Source organism: Peromyscus eremicus, chromosome X (assembly GCF_949786415.1).
Source record: "Peromyscus eremicus chromosome X, PerEre_H2_v1, whole genome shotgun sequence".
Taxonomy (NCBI): Eukaryota; Metazoa; Chordata; class Mammalia; order Rodentia; family Cricetidae; genus Peromyscus; species Peromyscus eremicus.
The window spans coordinates 56373601-56389373 of NC_081439.1; the positions used below are offsets into that span (position 1 = coordinate 56373601).

General features: G+C 50.3%; 1 protein-coding gene across 1 annotated transcript; it reads right to left on the minus strand.

Annotated features, from left to right (window-relative positions):
- Positions 1–3920: 3920 nt before the first annotated feature.
- On the minus strand, positions 3921–6385 carry Cxcr3 (C-X-C motif chemokine receptor 3). The gene is made up of 2 exons (XM_059251480.1): positions 6374–6385; positions 3921–5373 (listed from the first exon to the last, which is right to left on the minus strand). The coding sequence occupies exons 1-2, from the start codon at positions 6383–6385 to the stop codon at positions 4285–4287; spliced, it is 1101 nt and encodes a 366-aa protein (XP_059107463.1). The 3' UTR covers positions 3921–4284.
- Between the last annotated feature and the right edge of the window lie 9388 nt (positions 6386–15773).

Sequence of the window (15773 nt, forward strand, 5' to 3'; positions counted from 1 at the left end):
GACACTACTTGAAGCTTTTGGATCCACCTTGGATCTTAACTTTGACTATGTAGTTTTTGTTTTGTTTTGTTTTTTGGTTTTTCGAGACAGGGTTTCTCTGTGTAGCTTTGCACCTTTCCTGAAACTCACTCACTAGACCAGGCTGGCCTCGAACTCACAGAGATCCGTCTGCCTCTGCTTCCCAAGTGCTGGGATTAAAGGCGTGTGCCACCACCGCCCGGCAACTATGTAGTTTTAACATGTGGAAAGAAACAGAAGAAAATGATGTATCTTGGGGGGGGGGAGTGAGAACCTGAGACTATTGTTGGAAAAGAGTAAGCTGTAAAGCCCTGCCTCACAGCTTACTGCTGCCAGCCTATCAAACACCTCCTGTGTGTGAAGAGCCAGCCTGCTTCATAAATTCCAACTGCTCCTGGCTTTGAGTGATGCTGTCTACGCCATGCAATTATTCAGAAAATAAATATTTTCATCTCACTTTATGGCTGTCTCCTTCAAGTGCTCCAGCAGATTCCTCCCTATCTCTGGGAGCTATGGAGGGTATGGATAGGACCCAACATTGTACTAGTGTATTCATGGGGATACCACAGAGAATGACAACCAACTTGGGGCTTAGAGAAGCACGGATGTATTCTCTTAGAGTTCGGGAGGTCGTCACGAGTCTAGGATGAGTCACCTAGATTCCGATCAAGGTGCTGAGAAGCCTCTTCCTTCTGGGAAATCCATTTCTCTGTCTTTTCCAGTTCCTAGAGGCCTTCCCCAGCCCCTGGTTCATGACTTCTTCAAAGACAAATGTCTTTGTAGACACTTTATAGACACTTCTATAGACTCTTGTAATGACACTGGGTCCACTGAGAGAATTCTTCGTGTGTGTGTGTGTGTGTGTGTGTGTGTGTGTGTGTGCGCGTGTGTGTGCGCGCGTGTGCGTGCGTGTGCGTATGTGTGTGCTTGTGTGTGCGCACGTGCGTGCGTGTGCGTGTGTGTATGTGTGTGCGTGTGTGTATGTGTGTGTGTGTATGTGTGCGTGTGCGTGTGCGTGTGCGTGTGCGTGTGCGTGTGTGTGTGTGTGTGTGTGTCCTGGGGAAGCCAGTGGCAAACCTTCAGTTTCATTTCCAAGAGCTGTCCGCCTTGTGTTTTGAGACAGTTTCTCACGTAGTTGCAGGGCTTTCCAATTAGGCTAGGCTGGCTAACCAGCAAGTTAGTGTGTTCTTCCTGTTGCCAGCTCCCCAGGACTGGGGTTACAAGTGCACACTACCATGTCTAGCTTTTTCTGTGGTTGCTGGGACCAAATTCAGCTCCTGTGCTCACATGGTTAGTACTTTACAAATTGAGCCCTCTCTTCAGCCCATTATTACCATTATTATTTTTATTACTACTATTTTTTTTTTTTCGAGATAGGGTTTCTCTGTGTAGCTTTGCACCTTTCCTGGAACTCGCTTTGGAGACCAGGCTGGCCTCGAACTCACAGAGATCTGCCTGCCTCCGGCCTCCCGAGTGCTGGGATTAAAGGTGTGTGACACCACCACCCAGCCCTTACTACTATTTTTGATAGGTCTCATGTAGCCTAGGCTGCCCTTGAATTTCTTTTCGGGGAAGGAGCATGTTTGTGTCCCAGCACACAGTGAAGGTCAGGGGACAACTTTTGGGAGTCAGTTCTCTTCTATCTTGTGGGTCCCAGAGATTGAACTCAGGTTGTCAGGCTTGGTGACCTTATCTGCTGACCCACCTGGCTCGGCCCTGACCTTGGATGCTATGTAGCCAAGGCAGGACCATGGACTCCTGGTCCTGTCTCTGCCTTCCAAATACTAGGGATTATAGGCATAGACTACTATGACCTGCCAAATCTTACTTTAAAATGAGTTGGTTCATAGATTAGTAACCTCAGTTCCCCTTTGCCATGTTTGTTGGCTTGGGTTTTTGTTTGGTTGGTTCATTGGTTGGTGTTTTGGAAACAAGGTTTCACTGTGTAGCCCTGACTGGTCTGGAACTTGCTAGGTAGATGAGGCTGACTTCAGACTTACAGATAACTTCCTGCCTCCCAAGGGCTGAGATTACAGGTGTATACCACCACACCCTTCTGCTTCTTGTCTGAGACAGGACTTTCCTCAGGTAGTCCCAGACTAGTCTCGAGTCCACAGTGCCACCCAGGCTAGCTTTATATTGTTGATCTCCCTGCCTTCTCCCCGCAAGTACTCGGATTACAGGCAGATACCACCATGCATAGCTATTCCCTTTTGCCACATAAGGTGACTTAATCACAAGTTCTGGGAATTGGAGCATGGATATCTTGAGGGGTCCAGTTTTTGTCCTGCTACAAATAATGCTTATCTTTATCACTATACCACTACTGATACTTTAATAAGCAGGACATATCATTTTAACATTTTCCTCTTGCTTCTCATTTTGCAGAGGGATGGAGTCGTCTTTGGAACACTGAGGCTAGATGTGATGCAGGTATATATAGAGCAGGGCAAGCTTCCCCTTCCCTCCCGGGCTCCAGCATATCTGCAGCTTCAAACAAAGTCCAGCCTGTCAGAGAGGGTCATGGCCCATCTGTGACTTCACTGGGGGCACTGATATGCAGTGGGTAGCTCTGTCACCTGCGCTTCTGGAAAGCTCTGGTTATTTTTTTCCACTCAGCTTTAGATGTGGAAAACACTCCTGTTGGCCACTTCTTTCTTGGTGGCTATGTGCTAATGACTGCTAGCAAATCATCAGGCCCTGTTGCTGGTGTGTGTGTGTGTGTGTGTGTGTGTGTGTGTGTGTGTGTACAGGTGTACATGTATGTGAAGGTCAGAGGAGCACATTGGGTGTTCTCTACTGCTCTCCACCTTATTTCTTTGAGACAGGGTCTCTTCCTGAACCCGGAGCTCATCTCTTCCCCTCAAATCCAGGTTGACGGCCAGCCAACCTACCCCACAGTATTGGGTTAAAGGCACACATGGTCATGCCCAGCTTTTACATAAGTGCTGGTAGTCTGAACTTGGGTCTTTGTGTTTGCTTAGCAAGCATTCTTACCACCTGAATGATCTCCCCAGCCCCACCATTTTTTCAAGCCCATTTCTCGCCAGTAAGATCCTGTACTATCCAAATAAGCAATACAAGCTTCTCTGACTGGCCTGTGATCTCATTGCCTTATCCCAGGCTATCCTACAGCCTCATCATCTGTCCTTCCCTTACCCAAACCCCAACTCCAGCCAGCTGAGACCACTTACTATTTTTTGAAACAGGGTCTCTCTCTGTGTAGCTCTGGCTGGCCTGGAACTTGCTCTATAGATCAGGCTGACCTTGAACTCATGGAGATCCACTTGCCTCGGCCTCCCAAATACTGGTATGTACCACCACATCTGGCCCAGCTAAGACCACTTATAAACTCCCCAAAGCATTGCTATTTTCAGCCTCTCCACCTCTCTACTGCCCTCCCTTCAGCCTAGAAATAAAACACTTCTTCCTTCTCTTACCCCTGGAGATGCCACTTGCCCCTTAAGCCTCCAGGAAGCCACCCCGATAGCTCCTGCCATCATGCTCAGCCCTGGCCTCAGCATGTGCTGCCTCTTTGCTTTGTAGCATGGATTGCTTGGAATTTGTTCCTTTTTACCACTCCTTACCTGCTGGCCTGAGCTGCTGGGATTCAGGAATTCTGGCCTATTGGTGTCTAGTGGCCCCAAAGTGTACCCAGACAACTAGCTGCTCAACCATCCACTGCACTACAAGCCCATGAAGGTGTCTAGCAGCTGCAGTAGGCAACAGGGGGTCCATCAGAGGGCACAGCAAAGCCCAGGAGGGCAGAAAGGCAGGCAGACCGTAGGCCAGGCAGGATGAGGCAGGAAGTGCACTCCTGAGTCCAGTCAGGCCTGGCTCAAATGATGACTGTGCATACACCCTGGTCCTCATTCTCTTGTTTATTGAAAGTTTAAGCAGAGTTTTAGACATAAAAGTGGGCAGACATTGAGATACTGGGGACCATAGGCGCATTCAGTGATGAGCAAGACCTGGCTCTCTCTTCTCCTCACCTCTCCCCTCACACAGGGAAGGCGGAGTTCGAAGGGTGGGAGGTTTCCAGGCAGCCAGCTCTGAAACAGCAAGAGAGGCGTGGCAGCTGAGGCTCAGTAATGGCGCTGTCCTTGGAGCTGAGAGGGTGGTTCTCAGGAGACCTGGAGGTGCTGGGCTGCCAGTGAGGCCCGGCAGCAAAGTTATGGGTGAGTCAAAGCTAGCCCAGCCACAAGGAGGAGGAGAACCTGCATGTGTTAGGACTTAGGTTGCACAGGCTACAGTTTCATTCCAGAATTACAAGCCCAAGTACGAGGCCTCTGTTGTCTCAGACCAGGACGATTCCCGCCGTGAAGCTGATGGCTGCCGCTGGGGCCTTCTCTGGTCCGAGCGGCCCAGGCGCATGAGCAACATCCACATTTGTTCTCTGAACTTGACCCCCACAAAGGCATAGAGCAGTGGGTTGAGGCAGCAGTGCATGTAGCCCATGCCCGAGGTGACTGACTTGGCCACATCCACATGGCTTTCTCGACCACAGTTTCGGGCCAAAACTCCCAGGTCCATGAGGATATCCACCAACACCACCAGGTGATAGGGGGTCCAGCAGACAGCAAAGGCTACCACCACCACCACCACTAGCCTTATGGCTCGTAAGCGCCTCTGGCTTCTGGAGACCAGCAGCACAGCCAGGATATGGGCATAGCAGTAGGCCATGACTAGAAGGGGCAGCAGGAAACCAGCCACCAGCTGCAGCACACGCAGAGCAGTGTGACCCACCTGTGGGAAGTTGTACTGGCAGTGAATGGCATTGAGGCGCTGATCATGGCTGGCCGACAGGAAGATGAAGTCTGGGAGGGCGAAGAGCAGACAGAGTCCCCAAACAACTATGCAGGTGAGGGCTACGCGTACCCAGGGGTCCCTGCGGTAGATCTGGGTGGCATGCACTATGCTCAGATAGCGGTCGAAGCTTATGCAGGCCAGCAGGAAGGCCCCTGCATAGAAGTTGATGTTAAAGAGGGCACCTGCCACTTTGCAGAGGCCAGAGCCGAAAACCCACTGGACAGCCGCGTCCACTGCCCACAGTGGGAGGGTCAGTACCAGCAGTGCATCGGCCACAGCCAGGTGGAGCAGGAAGGTGTCCGTGCTGCTCAGGGCAGTGCGATGACTCAGTAGCACAGCAGCCACGGCCCCATTGCCTAGCAGCCCCAGCAAAAAGAGGAGGCTGTAGAGGGCTGGCAGGAAGGCTCTGTCAAAGTTCAGACTGAAGTCCTGTGCACAGGGCGGGGAGTCAAAGTCGCTCTCGTTCTCCCCGTAATCATAAGGAGAGGTACTGTTTTCCAGAAGAAAGGCAAAGTCCGAGGCATCTAGCACTTGACGTTCACTCACCTGCCCAAGGAAGGGGAAAGAGGGAAGGGAGGCCGTTCTCTGTAAAGGCCTGGCAACTGTCTTGCCACTTTGTGCCTCGTCATTTATTCTGATGAGTGTTTCCCTTAGTAATAGCGCTGTCTGGGTCAGACCCTGAGCTGTCTTTCTCTCTCCCAGGTCCACTCCTTCTTTAACGCTATCTACTCAGACTGGGATAGTGACTCCCCTTCGCAAAGGCTGGCAACCCCAGACCCTTTCTGGATTATCTCCCGGGCCAGGGATCCTTTGCAGGGGGAGGAACTTCCAGGTCTGGAGTCTCATATTCTCTTTCCCTTCACCCTGCGGCTTGCTGCCTCAATGTTACGGCCACAGCTGGATCAAGCACCTGCCTCTCCAGGTGCTTCCTCCCCACTCCATCTTCTAGTCCCTCCTTTTCCCTCCTCAGCCCTTATCTGGTGACCCTAACTTCCTGGCCTCATGGAGGCTTTCCTACAAGCCGCTGTGCACCCCTACACACACCATGCATGCTTCCCTTCCCCTACCCAGAGGCTTGTGCAACCATTTAGGCACCCACTGAGATCCCCAATAGGTAGGTCTCCCCAAGATGGCCAGGCTTATTTCAAACCCTTGGGCTCAAGTGAGCTTTCTGCCTCTGCCTCCCGAGTAGCTAGAACAATGTGGGTATACCACTTCACCTAGATAGCAGCAATCCTTTTCACCCTTGGCCTCATCTCAAACTGTCCCTAGATATCAGTGAGCTAAAGATCACCGAAGCTGAGTCTCTACAATGTGACATTTTCAGATGAGGCATCCAAGCCACAGAGGTAGGAGACATGCCTGTGGTTAGTGGCCAGGCTGGGCTCCCAAGCTCCCTGATGCCCTTATCATAACCCCTGCATTCCATGCTGCTTACTAAGCTATCTGGTGCCCCTGGGCTTCGGGCCAGCCCAGACTTGTCCCTGGTCCTGTAGCGTGGGCCACTTGGCGCTATCATATAGCTGAGCTGGGCAGCAGAACTTACCTCAAGGTACATGGCTAGGCTGTGCTCTGGCTGTGGCTGCTGGGGTCAGGTCGCGTGCTGCCTGCTTCTCTGCTTTGGCACTTGTGGTTGGGAACTTAGAGCGAACAGAGGAAGTGAAGATTTCACCGCTCAGCACAGCCTCTTCCAAGGGGTTATGTACATCAGCCCTCCACAGGCTCCCTTTTCTGCCACTCCCTTGGCCAGGTACATACATTTGGAAGGAGTTAGCCAGGAACCTGGGACTGTTACCAAGTCTGGGTTCTTGTCCTGCTCAGTACCATTCACAAATAACTAAGCATGCCTAGGAGCAGGCAGGAAGTGTGATTTGATGGCAGTGAGTGGAAAAGGGAAGGCCACCTTCTGAGGGCACATTCTCCCCAACAAGTCTGGGATTGGAGTCTCACTAGGACTAGGTTAGAGTGGGGTGTGCCAGGGATACTTCCCAGCATCACTGCATGGGAAGGGAGGAGGTCTCCAAGGGCAGCATGCCACCTCTTTTCTTCCTAGTTTGGGGATGGTGGCATCTGACCCGGCATGGGGGGAGATATATAAACGTATCTACAAAACCATTTTGGGATTATAATGAGCCCAAAGTCGTCTGGAATGTCGTATAGTGTCCAGACCAGATGGAACTGCTCAGGAGCACACTCAGGAACTGGGAAATCTGTGATACCTCAGTCGTCGTCGGCAGCCGGGATTGTGCGGGGCAAACAAGCTGGGCAGCTGACAGGACCACAGGCTATCGGGAATATTGACGTTCATCTGGTGACAGAGCCAGAAAGGCTGGGCGCTAGGGAAGGGTCTGGGGGCCGGGCTGGGCAGGGGAAGGTTCTTTGAGGAGAGAGGAGAGGTCTGAAGCCGCACAATGGGGAAGTGGAGGGCAGCCCGGCTGCCAGGTGCAAGGGCTGCTTCTCCTTCACACTTCTTGGTCACTGCTCAACAACTTGGACCACGTGCTGCTCTGTCTTGGGGTTGTGTCTGCTTTTACAGATCCGTCTCAAACATGGGTGGGCTGAAAAGGATGTTAGCACTCTTAAAACTGTTGTTGTTGTTATTTTTTTCTCTTTTGAGACACCTCAGTCTGTAGCCCAACCTGGCTTTGAACTCCCAGCAGCCTTCCTGGCTCAACCTCCCGAGTGCTGGGATTATAGGAATGCACCATCGTACACAGCATTTGGCGGGGTGGGGGTGGGTGGGTGGGGTGGGTGTAGTCCACTATCTTTTTTTTTTTTTTTTTTTTTTTTTTTTTTTTTTTTTTTTTGGTTTTTCGAGACAGGGTTTCTCTGTGTAGCTTTGCGCCTTTCCTGGAACTCACTTGGTAGTCCAGGCTGGCCTCGAACTCACAGAGATCCGCCTGGCTCTGCCTCCCGAGTGCTGGGATTAAAGGCGTGCGCCACCACCGCCCGGCAAGTCCACTATCTTTTAAGTGGTATTCATCCAGCTAAAAACAAGTGGAGATCCACATATTTTTCACGAGGCTGAATGCAGAGGAGCCAATGCCTACATGGTGGAAGCGGCAAGCAATACAATATTATATAAGATACTTCAGCACTACTTAATGTGTATTGTTGAAACCAACCACACAAAGCAATAACTTGCATGCATCAGTGCCGGGTAGTGGAAGCCAGGACGGCATAAGGTTGTTTTCAGGGTCTTACTATGTGACACTGGCTGAACTAGAAGTCAACAGGCTGGCCTCAGGCTCAGGGATCCACTTGCCCCTACCTCCTGGGTGCTGCGATTAAAGTTGTGGGCTACCATGTCTGGCTTAATGTGATTTTTTTTTTTTTCTGGAGACAAGGACTGCAATATAGCCCAGGCTAACTTTGAGTTCATGACCCTCCTGCTTTAGCCTCCAGAGTACTGAGATTACAGGTGCGAGCCACCGCACTGGGCTGCCACTCAGTTTTCAAGCACGTTGCTCTACCAGCGCAGTTCAAGCGTATTGACATGACATGCACCTGTCAAGAATCAATGCCCTTCTCTTCCTGTGGACAGATGGGACACTTCTCTGAAATAGTCTGTCACCTGCAGGGCTCAAGTCAAAGGGAACTGAGGTCTTAGAAGAGGTCAGAAGCTGTGTGAATGGAGGGGACTAGGAGGATTCCTGAGGTCAGGCCAGTCAGGATATATAGGACTTTGCTATTTCACGACCTGTAGGGACAGAGAAGACAGAAGCCTGGGAAAGACTGCAAAATCCCTTTAGTGTCCACAAGGACCACAGTTTCCCCATGCCTGTTTGTGACTTATGCAAATGAGAAGAACTGCAGAGACAATATACTTGTTCACTTGCTCTTCTTTCTTTCCTTTCTTCCTTTCTCGCTTTTTTTTTTTTTTTTTTTTTGAGACAGGGTTTCTCTGTGTAGCCCTGACTGTCCCAGAACTTGCTGGCCTCGAACTCACAGAGACCTGCCTGCCTCTGCCTCCTGAGAGCTGGGATAAAAGGCGTGCGCCACCACCGCCCCTCTACTTGCTCATTTTCAAGGACTTAGTCTGCCATTGTGTTTCTTGTCCCATTTTTGACATTAAAGGGGACTTTTGCTTTATGAGAGATGTGGTGGTGGAAACAGATGGTCATTTTAGAAATACCTTGTGTTGGCAGAAGCTGCCAGGGCAGTGCGTGTCTTCCCAGTGGCTGCGGAAATCTTACAGGTCTATGTGAAGTGTAACGGTCTACAGGTCCCTGGTCCCCTTCCTGGGTCTTACTCTCATTTGTCTAGGGAAGATGATCCTCAGCCCAGGTTGCTGGGAGGGATGATAGGCTGAAGGTCAGGGTGGAGAGCCTTCCTTTCTGAGGCCCAACAAGCAGACGTCAGAATCAGGTCCTGATAGACCAGCCGGGGTTCTCACTGCTCCTGAGTGACCTGCACAACTGTCACGCAATCGACAGGACATTGAGCTTGTCTGGACTCCAGGCCTAGTTCCACCCCGTCCAGCCTCTGTGACCTTGCACAGATCAGAACCGTAGGCAGGCAGAGTTGCTCTAAGATTAGCTGAGGTAACCACAGGCTTGTGCATCTAGCACTCGGCCGAGGGCACGACCAAGAGCCCCAGGTGAGTACAATATAGACCCCAGACTCAGAGCCACCTGGAACCTTCCATGCCAAGAGAGCCCATGATAGAGGGTAGTAGCTCACGGGGCATGTAAGTGTGGCCGTGGCCAGGGCCAGAGGGCTGGTTCTCCATAAAAGTGGTCCCTGGCCATGATTGATAGAGGGGGCTCTGCCAGTTGTAGCCGAATTCCCTGGCTGTCCAGCTATGTGACCCCGGGAAAGCATTTCATCGCTCTGCTTCAGTTCCCTTGTCTGAAGAGTGGGTCTAAGGATAGCCCGCATTTGATGGGGCTTCCCTGTGGACTGTACACCATATGTGTGGAAAGTATGTGCCAAAGGTGGGTACCCAGTTAGTAGCTCACTCCTAGATTTCTGGTGCCAAACCATCTCCCAAGTCTCAAAATTGCAGTGCTGGGCTTCGGCTGTTGTTTGCAGCTTAAATAGCCTGGAAGTTTCTGTGTCACAGAGCTGAGTCAAGCCCTCACCTTGCCTTCTAATTTGACCCTCTTCCATCCCAAGACTAGGTCAGAGGCAACTACCTAGCCAAAAGCCCACAGCCTATGCTCTGGTCTCTGGGCCGTCCCTCCTCTGCAGCAGGGAGGGCTGGGGAGGAAGTTAGTCAGAGTGAAGCTGCCTGGGGCCTCACCAGTGGTCAAGGTGTGAAATGTGCACCTGGCTCTTCTCCGGCTCCCCTCCCCCTGTTGTTTTTCATTCGTTCACACCTCTGAGCTGTGGTTTGGGGAGATAGGAGGCTGGGAGATAGACACCTTTGTGGCCAGTCCCTCACAGGAAGGGGGGGCCTACATTAGGAACAAGGGCCATTTCCTTCTCTCCCCTAGCCTGCTGCTCCACAGCCTCCCTAGGTCCTCACGATAGACCCCCCCTAGCCAAGCTCCCCAAAGCCCCAGGACGCGGCTGCCAGCCCCAGGCCACCATGAGACTACCTAGGCAAGACTAGAGATTCTTGACATCAAGAAGAGTCCCATCTCTGGGCATCTGCTTCTCACACTCCTAGGTCTTGAGGCTTTCGAATTGGCCCCAAATTTCCCAAGGGAAAGGGGCACTCAAGTCACAAGGAGACCCTGGGACAGGGATATGGGGTAGAGTGTGTGTGTGGGGTCCTTTCCTCTGCCCATGATAGCGCAGCTCTGGGCCCTCCCGCGATTTAAACCCTTTCGAACGAAGTATGCTGGGGCCCAGGGACAGCGTGGGTCAGCCTGGGTCAGCCATGCCCGAGCTGCTTCTAGCTCGGGAGCTGGATGCACCGCAGCAGGGTGATAAGAACACGTGGTATTTATGGATAATTTGGTCTCAGGAGCTGTGCTAAGCGGTTTGCTGTTGTCACTGTATTAGGTTGGACATAAAGTCTGTGTAGCCTAGGCTAGCTCCACACTACTGTTAGGTCCCAAGTCCTCCAAAATGGCACTGACAATGTTCCGAAATGACAGTCTGGGCTCAGTTCCGGCTGGACCCCGACAGGGTAAACAGAAGGGTTTCTGGTGGATAGACAAAAGCTTACAGTCAGCATTCCTCAGAATCTTGTTTCCTTGTCAGAAAGAGCCATTACTTCCCTACCTCTGGCAACCTCTGCAAGTGGGGCATCTGACTCCTTATTATCACGTACCTGTAGCACACATGAAAGGCCCCACGCTAGCCTCCTGGCTCTTCTCATCTCCCCACAGCTACTCTAAACTTCCAGGCTGCTCTGGCTTGCACATCTTCCTCCTGGCAGCTAACCCCCCGCCCCCCATAACTGGCAAGGCTTTCCCCACCTTTTTTTTCTACTCTCGCTGTCCTTGAGAGGTAGGCATGTAGCTTTGGACACCCCTCCTCAAACTGCCTTTGGTTATTCTCTTCCCCCTGAGAGGTGGCCACGCAGTTTTGGACACCCTGCAACCCCCAAATGCCTTTGGCTATTCTTTTCCTCCTGAGAGGTAGCCATGTTGCTTTGAACTTCCTCTAATAACCGTTTCCTTTTTCCACCCACGGGGTGGTCCAGTTTGGTGGTTTAATTGTGCCCTCACTTACAACCGCCTAGCATATGTTTTCACCAAAAACTTGGTTTGTAATTCTGCATGTGAGATTTTCTTTTGCTCACCAGTGGTAAGAGACTCGTTTTTCTTCCCACATCTCCTCAATCTTCCCGGTTTTTCTAGTCTGCCTCATCCGAACTCTGAACTGCTGGAAAATGACTCAACTCATCAAAAGTAACTTCCTACTGTCCCAGCAGAATGTGGTATTAGCCTTGGGGGCCCTGTGCATGGTGCTGAGGCAGTAGCTCTGCCTCCTGTCACAGCTGAGCTCATAGTTCTCCGTCCAGGCAGGAAATGGTCTGCAGAGGCACAGGCTTCAGGGCTCTCACTGAGAGAGCCCAGCTGTCCCTGTGAGGCAATGTGGTGCTCAGTAAGTAAGCCCACAGATTCCGAGTCAGGCTGAATTGTGTTACTGGTTCTGCCATTTACTAGCTGCATAACCATGGGTAGGTTATTTCATCTCCCTGTCCCCTCTGGGTTGAAAAAGAAAAATATATCTGTGTAAAGGCACTCAGAACAGTTGCCTAGCTGTCCCAGGCTTCTCACCTGGTAGTGGTTGCTCAGCTTCCTACCAGGACTGAACACACCCAAGGAAACAGCTTTCTTTGCCTTGAGTCATCATAGGCTGAAAAATCAAAGCCTTGGGCTTGTATGAGTTTGAGAACTGTAAAGGCCTTTGGCCTTGGGGCCTGAGTGCCATCTTGAATTCCCACACACAAGTTTATAGGTAATGGGGTGGGTGGTCCCTCCAGACAGGGTGCCCGACAGATGCTCAACTGGGTGCCTGAGTGTGGTAAAGGCAGAGCCCAGAAGCTCCAGGGCCCAGGACTTAAAAGAATCTTGAGGGAAAGCCCAGGAAATCTCAACTTGAGACAAAGAACTACAGGGCAACCAAGGAATACTGAGTGTGGGAGAAATCAGACAGAGCACACCGATTAACCAGTTATCCAGTACCAATTGCCAGCCCTGCGAACATGCCTACAAGTAACATTATACAGACTGAGCTAATTGTACTTCTGTATTTGGGAATATATGTACACACACACACACACACACACACACACACACACACACACATTTATGACAACAATTAAAGAAAAAGAGGCCATGAATTTGAAAGACAGGAAGGCTGGGTGTTCATGGGAGGGTTTGGAGACACAAAGGGAAAGAGGAAATGATGTTATTGTATTATAATCTCAAAGTATTTAAAAAAAACTTGAAGAGACTCAGATCAAAAGCATACTCTCCTGTGTGACTCTTAAGAGTTTATCACTCATTGGGCGGTGGTGGCGCTTGTCTATAATCCCAGCACTCGGGAGGCAGAGGCAGGATGATCTCTGTGAGTTCGAGGCCAGCCTGGTCTACAGAGTGAGTTCCAGGACAGCTAGGGCTACACAAAGAAACCCTGTCTCGGAAAAAAAAAGTTTATCACTCACTGAATTCCAGGTCTATTGCTGCTTTAGCCAGAATGTCCAGAGGTGAGTGGACAGACAGGTGGTAACAATAGTATTTGTCAGTAACATTTGTGTAACATTTCCATGTGCCAGTAGCTGTTTGAGGCACTTCAGACACACACACACACACACACACACACACACACACACACACACACACACCTACTTGTCTTCAGAAAAGCTCAATATATATTCTATTCTTATTTTAAAGACAGGAAACAAGCTCCAAGAGATTAAGTTGCAAGGTCCACAGCAAATAAATATCAGAACCAGGATAGGAAGCCAGGCCGGCTTCAAAATCCATGTCTACCCAGCCTGTTTGGCTCTGACCAGGGAAACACATTTCATCTGGTGAATGTTTGGTTTGATTCAACAGGATCTAAAGACCTTTATGTGAATTTAGGAAGATCAGAGAACACTGACCACTGTGCCTGGCATGGGGTGCTGGGGCGCTACTGCTTACTATAGAAATCCCCAGCAGGGGCCAGGGCCACAGCCAGAGCAGTCCCCTTCTGGAATCAGGAGAGCTCCTGAGTTCCACAGTTAGAGAGAGGGTAGAACAGGAAGAACAAGAGACGCTGGAGTGGGAACCGGAGGTGGTTACCAAGGAAACCAGCAGTGTGCTGAAGCTCAAAGCTGAGCCTGGCTGATTGGGGGAGGGGGCAGAAAAGAAAAAGGAAATTATATTATTAAAAATTCAAGTTGTTTTGGAGGATGGCTTAGGACAGTTTCCCACCCTCACCCCCCCCCCACACACACACCTGGTGGAACTCAGACTAATTTTTAGCTTATTTGCTAGTGAATAGAATAGTAATTTTGCATAACTACCCAGAATATTTATAAATCACAATAGCTTATGCTCTAGCTGAGAAAGGGCTTGCACAGGAAGATGAGTAGGAAGGCAGGGCATGCTGGCACGCCTGTAATCCTAGCACTTGGGAGGTGGCAGGAGAATCAGAAATTCAAGGTCCTCCTCAGCTACATAGTGAGTTTGAGGCTAGCCTGTGATCCTTGAGACTCTATCTCAGAAATTAAAAAAAAAAAAAAAGAATGAAAGAAGAGAGGTAGAAAAGCAGGGAATGGGGGAGAGAAAAGGAGGAGGGAGGGAGAAACATGATTTGGGTGTGGTGGTGTACACCTGTAATCCTAGCACTCCAGAGGCTGAGGTAGGAGGATTTCAAGTTCTAGGCCAGCCTGAGTTACATGATCCAGCTTGGAGGGAGGTAGGGATAGGGAGGTGAGTTTTAGGGGTGTTAGCTGAATCAAGAGTGGCAGGGAAGGAAGAGAAGGTGATTTTTTCTCCCCAGAGCTGAGGACCGAACCCACTGAGCTAAATCCCCAACCCCGGAGAAGGTGATTTACAGATGGATCCATAGGATGGTGATTGACCCCCCAGCCTGGTCTGCCGTTAGCAGGTCTCCACGCATGCTTGCCATGGGGATGGCTCCACTGTGGAGAGAGAGAGAGAGAGAGAGAGAGAGAGAGAGAGAGAGAGAGAGAGAGAGAGAGAGAGAAGAATCCTTTTCAGATTTAAGCATGGGCATTTGGAGACACAGACAACAGAGAGTGACACTTCTGTGTCTTCACAATGCCTCTTCACATGATTCTGTGGCTTTCTAAGTGACATTACTCAAAGGATGTGATTTACAGCAAGGGTTACAGATGAAGCAAAATGGAAAGATTAAGTAAAAGTACATGGTTTATGAGGGGCCCAGAGAGATAACTCAGTGTTTAAGAATGCAAAGGACCTGAGTTTGATTCCCAACATCCATGTCTGGCAGCCTACAACTGCCTGTAACTCCAGCTCCAGGGGATCTGAAACCCCTCTCTGACCTCCTAGGCCACCTGCGTGCATTGCATAAACTTGCACACAGACACATACATATAATTAAAAATAAAATAAATCCTTAAAAATGTGTATGGTTTACTTATTTCACTTATCTTAAAACATTTCCAAGCCGGGCAGTGGAGGCACACGCTTTTAATCCCAGCACTTGGGAGGCAGAGGCAGGTGGATCTCTGTGAGTTCGAGGCCAGCCTGGTCTACAGAGCGAGATCCAGGACAGCCAGGTCTGTTAGATAAACTCTGTCTTGAGAACCCGAAAAGAAAAACAAAAACAAAAACAAAAAGCACAAACAACCATTTCCTTGAGGCTGCTGTAGAAGTCCTGAGTGTGTGAGGTACTGACTGTGTGCTGTTGATGAGGTACTGACTGTGTGCTGTTGATGAGGGCGTGGCCATGTCAAGAACCCGAGCCACAGATCCAGAGGGAAATGGCAAAAACTTCCTCTGAGTCATGTGTGGATTTTTGGTTGTTTTTCGAGATAGGGTTTTTTGGTTTGTTTTGTTTTTTTGGGTTTTTTTTGTGTGGGGGGTTGGTTTTTTGAGACAAGGTTCTGGCTGTCCTGGAACTCGCTCTGTAGACCAGACTGGCCTCGAACTCAGAGATCTACTTGCCTCTGCCTCTCAAGTACTGAAATTAAAAGTGTGCACCACCACTGCCTGGTTCCATGTGTGGATGTTAATAGTGTGTGCAGAAAATGTCGACAGTAGCTTTCTGCCCCCAGATATTTATGGCCTGAAGACAGCTTGCCTACAGAGACTGCTCCTACTGAGATCAGCTAATCCTGTCCCCTTGATCTGGCTGTAGGCCACAAACCCCGCCTCCTTGTTTATCTGTATGCAATAACCCTGTCTCTTTGTTCAGCTGTGTAGAATAAACACCCCATGCTTACTGTGGTTTCTCTGTCTGAGAGCCCAGACTAGGAGTCTAGCTTTCTGTCAGTGTGTCCATCTGTCTGTTTTCTTCTTTCCCTTGCCACCCCAGTCAGGTCTGTCCCTGGAACCTTGCTGGACTCT